The sequence below is a fragment of the Chiloscyllium punctatum genome, unplaced genomic scaffold (genome assembly GCF_047496795.1).
Source record: "Chiloscyllium punctatum isolate Juve2018m unplaced genomic scaffold, sChiPun1.3 scaffold_545, whole genome shotgun sequence".
Taxonomy (NCBI): Eukaryota; Metazoa; Chordata; class Chondrichthyes; order Orectolobiformes; family Hemiscylliidae; genus Chiloscyllium; species Chiloscyllium punctatum.
In genome coordinates this window covers 110,001-116,430 of record NW_027310279.1, presented here as the reverse complement: position 1 = coordinate 116,430, position 6,430 = coordinate 110,001, and the positions used below count along the sequence as shown (strand labels likewise).

At 65.2% G+C, this 6,430-nt stretch overlaps 1 protein-coding gene across 1 annotated transcript in view; it reads right to left on the bottom strand.

Annotated features, from left to right (window-relative positions):
• Positions 1-3,415: 3,415 nt before the first annotated feature.
• The window catches only part of LOC140473195 (low-density lipoprotein receptor-related protein 10-like), a gene marked incomplete at both ends in the record, with an annotated part of 8,782 nt that continues 5,767 nt past the window's right edge, over positions 3,416-6,430 (bottom strand). The window contains 3 exon segments of the mRNA XM_072567571.1: positions 3,416-3,434; positions 4,477-4,600; positions 6,167-6,430. The exon segment at positions 6,167-6,430 is cut by the window's right edge and continues 120 nt beyond it. Of these exon segments, the coding sequence (XP_072423672.1) occupies positions 3,416-3,434; positions 4,477-4,600; positions 6,167-6,430 (407 nt within the window).

Below are 6,430 nucleotides of genomic sequence, written 5' to 3'. Positions count from 1 at the left end.
ACTCCCCTCCATCACCCCGACTCCCCTCCATCACCCCCGACTCCCCTCCACCACCCCCGACTCCCCTCCATCACCGAGCCCTGTCCGGGGGGAGAGAGGGGGGGGGGAGAGTCAGGACACTGTCACAGCCTTACCCCCGACTCCCCTCCATCACCCCCGACTCCCCTCCATCACCCCCTCACTTTCCCCCAGCACCGAGCCCTGTCCGGGGAGAGAGAGAGGAGGGAGAGGGTCAGGACACTGTCATAGCCTTACCCCCGACTCCCCTCCATCACCCCGACTCCCCTCCATCACCCCGACTCCCCTCCATCACCCCCGACTCCCCTCCACCACCCCCGACTCCCCTCCACCACCCCCGACTCCCCTCCACCACCCCCGACTCCCCTCCATCACCGAGCCCTGTCCGGGGGGAGAGAGGGGGGGGAGAGTCAGGACACTGTCACAGCCTTACCCCCGACTCCCCTCCACCACCCCCGACTCAACTCCCCTCCATCACCCCCGACTCAACTCCCCTCCATCACCCCCCGACTCCCCTCCATCACCCCGACTCCCCTCCACCACCCCCGACTCCCCTCCACCACCCCCGACTCCCCTCCATCACCCCCTCACTTTCCCCCAGCACCGAGCCCTGTCCGGGGAGAGAGAGAGGAGGGAGAGGGTCAGGACACTGTCATAGCCTTACCCCCGACTCCCCTCCATCACCTCCGACTCCCCTCCATCACCCCGACTCCCCTCCATCACCCCCGACTCAACTCCCCTCCATCACCCCGACTCAACTCCCCTCCATCACCCCCCGACTCCCCTCCGACTCCCCTCCATCACCCCCCGACTCAACTCCCCTCCATCACCCCCGACTCCCCTCCATCACCCCCCGACTCCCCTCCATCACCCCCCGACTCAACTCCCCTCCATCACCCCCAACTCCCCTCCATCACCCCGACTCCCCTCCATCACCCCGACTCAACTCCCCTCCATCACCCCCGACTCAACTCTCCTCCATCACCCCCGACTCAACTCCCCTCCATCACCCCCGACTCCCCTCCATCACCCCCCGACTCCCCTCCATCACCCCCCGACTCAACTCCCCTCCATCACCCCCAACTCCCCTCCATCACCCCCGACTCCCCTCCATCACCCCGACTCCCCTCCATCACCCCTCACTCTCCCCCAGCACCGAGCCCTGTCCGGGGGGAGAGAGAGAGGGGGTGGGGGGAGAGGGTCAGGACACTGTCACAGCCTTACCCCCGACTCCCCTCCATCACCCCCAACTCCCCTCCATCACCCCGACTCCCCGCCATCACCCCCGACTCAACTCCCCTCCATCACCCCCGACTCAACTCCCCTCCATCACCCCCGACTCCCCTCCATCACCCCCGACTCAACTCCCCCTCCATCACCCCCGACTCCCCTCCATCACCCCCCGACTCCCCCTCCATCACCCCCGACTCCCCTCCATCACCCCCCGACTCCCCTCCATCACCCCCCGACTCCCCTCCATCACCCCGACTCCCCTCCATCACCCCCGACTCCCCGCCATCACCCTGACTCCCCTCCATCACCCCCGACTCCCCTCCATCACCCCCCGACTCCCCTCCATCACCCCCCGACTCCCCTCCATCACCCCCCGACTCCCCTCCATCACCCCGACTCCCCTCCATCACCCCCGACTCCCCTCCATCACCCCTCACTCTCCCCCAGCACCGAGCCCTGTCCGGGGGGAGAGAATCAGGACACTGTCACAGCCTTACCCCCGACTCCCCTCCATCACCCCAACTCCCCTCCATCACCCCCGACTCCCCTCCATCACCCCCGACTCAACTCCACTCCATCACCCCGACTCAACTCCCCTCCATCACCCCAACTCAACTCCCCTCCATCACCCCCGACTCCCCTCCATCACCCCCTCGCTCTCCCCCAGCACCGACCCTGTCCGGGGTGAGAGAGAGAGAGGGGGAGAGTCAGGACACTGTCACAGCCTTACCCCCGACTCCCCTCCATCACCCCGACTCCCCTCCATCACCCCAACTCCCCTCCATCACCCCTCGCTCTGCCCCAGCACCGAGCCCTGTCCGGGGGGAGAGAGAGGGGGGGAGAGGGTCAGGACACTGTCACAGCCTTACCCCCGACTCCCCTCCATCACCCCTCACTCTCCCAGCACCGAGCCCTGTCCGGGGGGAGGGGGGGGGGGAGAGGGTCAGGACACTGTCACAGCCTTAACCCCGACTCCACTCCATCACCCCGACTCCCCTCCATCACCCCCGACTCCCCTCCATCACCCCCGACTCAACTCCCCTCCATCACCCCCGACTCCCCTCCATCACCCCGACTCAACTCCCCTCCATCATCCCTCACTCTGCCCCAGCACCGAGCCGTGTCCGGGGGGAGAGAATCAGGACACTGTCACAGCCTTACCCCCGACTCCCCTCCACCACCCCCGACTCCCCTCCATCACCCCCCGACTCCCCTCCATCACCCCCCCGACTCCCCTCCATCACCCCCCCGACTCCCCTCCATCACCCCCCGACTCCCCTCCATCACCCCCCGACTCCCCTCCATCACCCCCCCGATTCCCTCCATCACCCCTCACTCTCCCCCAGCACCAAGCCCTGTCTGGGGGGAGAGAGGGGGGGAGAGAATCAGGACACTATCACAGCCTTACCCCTGACTCCCCTCCATCACCCCCCGACTCCCCTCCATCACCCCCCGACTCCCCTCCATCACCCCCCCGACTCCCCTCCATCACCCCCCCGACTCCCCTCCATCACCCCCCGACTCCCCTCCATCACCCCCCCGACTCCCCTCCATCACCCCCCCGACTCCCCTCCATCACCCCTCACTCTCCCCCAGCACCGAGCCCTGTCTGGGGGGAGAGAATCAGGACACTATCACAGCCTTACCCCCGACTCTCCTCCATCACCCCCCGACTCCCCTCCATCACCCCCCCGACTCCCCTCCATCACCCCCCCGACTCCCCTCCATCACCCCCCCCCGACTCCCCTCCATCACCCCCCCCGACTCCCCTCCATCACCCCCCCGACTCCCCTCCATCACCCCTCACTCTCCCACAGCACCGAGCCCTGTCCGGGGGGAGGGGGGGGGGGGAAAAGAGGGTCAGGACACTGTCACAGCCTTACCCCCCGACTCCCCTCCATCACCCCCCGACTCCCCTCCATCACCCCCCCGACTCCCCTCCATCACCCCCCCGACTCCCCTCCATCACCCCTCACTCTCCCCCAGCACCGAGCCCTGTCTGGGGGAGAGAGGGGGGGGAGAGAATCAGGACACTATCACAGCCTTACCCCCGACTCCCCTCCATCACCCCCCGACTCCCCTCCATCACCCCCCCGACTCCCCTCCATCACCCCCCCGACTCCCCTCCATCACCCCCCCCGACTCCCCTCCATCACCCCCTCACTCTCCCACAGCACCGAGCCCTGTCCGGGGGGAGGGGGGGGGGGGAAAAGAGGGTCAGGACACTGTCACAGCCTTACCCCCGACTCCCCTCCATCACCCCAACTCCCATTCATCACCCCTTCCCCCTCCTCCCATTCTCCCTCTCCCACCCCCTACCCCCATTCTCCCACTCTCCTCCTTTTCCCTTCCCTCCCTCTCCTCCCGCTCCATCCCCTCTCCCACTCCCCTCTCCTTGCCTCCCCCCCCTTCCCTCCCTCTCCTAACCCCTCCCCTCCCTGTACCTGGCCCTCTCATCCCCCGTCTCCCACCCCCCCTCTCCTACCCCTTCCCTCCCCTCCCTGCTCCTTCCCCTCTCATTCCCCCTCTCCCACTCCCCTCTCCTACCCCTTCCCCTCCCCTCCCTGCTCCTTCCCCCTCATTCACCCTCTCCCACCCCCTTCTTCTACCCCCTCCCTCCCCTCCCTGCTCCTTCCCCTCTCATTCCCCCTCTCCCACTCCCCTCTCCTACCCCTTCCCCTCCCCTCCCTGCTCCTTCCCCTCTCATTCCCCCTCTCCCACTCCCCTCTCCTACCCCTTCCCCTCCCCTCCCTGCTCCTTCCCCTCTCATTCCCCCTCTCCCACTCCCCCTCTCCTACCCCTTCCCCTCCCCTCCCTGCTCCTTACCCCTCATTCACCCTCTTCCATCCCCCTCTCCTACCCCCTCCCTGCTCTTTCCCCTCTCCCACCCCCTCCCTGCTCCTTCCTCCCCTCCCATCCCTCTCCTACCCCCTTCCTCCCCTCCCTACTCCTTTCCCCCTCATTCCCCCTCTCTCTTTCCCCTCTCCAACCCCCACCCTCCCCTCCCTGTACCTTCCCCTCTCATTCCCCTTCTCCTACCCCCCCCTCCTTCTCCCCATTCCCCGTCTCCCTGCTCCTTCCCCCTCCCTGCTCCCTCCCCCCCTCCCAACCCCCTCTCCTACCCCCTCCCTCCCCTCTCAATCCCCTCCTCCCACTCCCCATTCCCCGTCTCCCGTCTCCTTCCCGCCCCCCCTCCCCCCCGGTCGGTCGGACTGAGAGACTCACATCGTTGGGGTTCTCTGTGGGGAAGTCTTCCACGGGGGGGATAGCCCCCTGGGCGATCAGTTCTCCGTACGATGGGGGAGCCCGACGCTGAACTGACTCCATCTGGGCCAGAGGGGCTAATAAGCTGCAGAGGGCAGAATGGCCAGCAGCAGGTCAGATACACAGAAACATGCACCACCCCACACCGAGGATCACACTCCCTCTACACTGTCCCCCCACCCCAGGGACAGGGACAGCACGGGGTTAGATACAGAGTAAAGCTCCCTCTACACTGTCCCCCCCATCCCAGGGACAGGGACAGCACGGGGTTAGATACAGAGTAAAGCTCCCTCTACACTGTCCCCCCCATCCCAGGGACAGGGACAGCACGGGGTTAGATACAGAGTAAAGCTCCCTCTACACTGTCCCCCCCATCCCAGGGACAGGGACAGCACGGGGTTAGATACAGAGTAAAGCTCCCTCTACACTGTCCCCCCATCCTAGGGACAGGGACAGCACGGGGTAGATACAGAGTAAAGCTCCCTCTACACTGTCCCCCCCATCCCAGGGACAGGGACAGCACGGGGTTAGATACAGAGTAAAGCTCCCTCTACACTGTCCCCCCCATCCTAGGGACAGGGACAGCACGGGGTTAGATACAGAGTAAAGCTCCCTCTACACTGTCCCCCCCATCCCAGGGACAGGGACAGCACGGGGTTAGATACAGGGGAAAGCTCCCTCTACACTGTCCCCCCCATCCCAGGGACAGGGACAGCACGGGGTTAGATACAGAGTAAAGCTCCCTCTACACTGTCCCCCCCATCCCAGGGACAGGGACAGCACGGGGTTAGATACAGAGTAAAGCTCCCTCTACACTGTCCCCCCCATCCCAGGGACAGGGACAGCACGGGGTTAGATACAGAGTAAAGCTCCCTCTACACTGTCCCCCCCATCCCAGGGACAGGGACAGCACGGGGTTAGATACAGAGTAAAGCTCCCTCTACACTGTCCCCCCATCCTAGGGACAGGGACAGCACGGGGTTAGATACAGAGTAAAGCTCCCTCTACACTGTCCCCCCCATCCCAGGGACAGGGACAGCACGGGGTTAGATACAGAGTAAAGCTCCCTCTACACTGTCCCCCCCATCCTAGGGACAGGGACAGCACGGGGTTAGATACAGAGTAAAGCTCCCTCTACACTGTCCCCCCCCATCCCAGGGACAGGGACAGCACGGGGTTAGATACAGGGGAAAGCTCCCTCTACACTGTCCCCCCCATCCCAGGGACAGGGACAGCACGGGGTTAGATACAGGGGAAAGCTCCCTCTACACTGTCCCCCCCCATCCCAGGGACAGGGACAGCATGGGGTTAGACACAGAGTAAAGCTCCCTCTACACTGTCCCCCCCATCCCAGGGACAGCACGGGGTTAGATACAGAGTATAGCTCCCTCTACACTATCCCAACCCCATCCCAGGGACAGGGACAGCACGGGGTTAGATACAGAGTAAAGCTCCCTGTACACTGTCCCCCCCCATCCCAGGGACAGCATGGGGTTAGACACAGAGTAAAGCTCCCTCTACACTGTCCCCCCCATCCCAGGGACAGGGACAGCATGGGGTTAGACACAGAGTAAAGCTCCCTCTACACTGTCCCCCCCATCCCAGGGACAGGGACAGCCCGGTGTTGGATACAGTGTAAAGCTCCCTGTACCTGTACTGGCTCCTCCGCAGTGAGTAGAGTTTGCAGGTACATCCCATGGCCACCACCAGGAGTAGGCCACAGACCAGGCTCCCAATGGCTGCTGCCGTTACCACCTTTCGGGGGAGTTTCCTGGGGGGGCAGTGTTGCTCGTCACTCCCATCGGCGCAGTCAGCTTGACCGTCGCACGCCCACGTCTCAAAGATGCACCTCCCATCGCCGCAGCGGAAGCTTCCGGGCTGGCACCGGGCACAGCTCGACTCGTCCCCCCCCTCC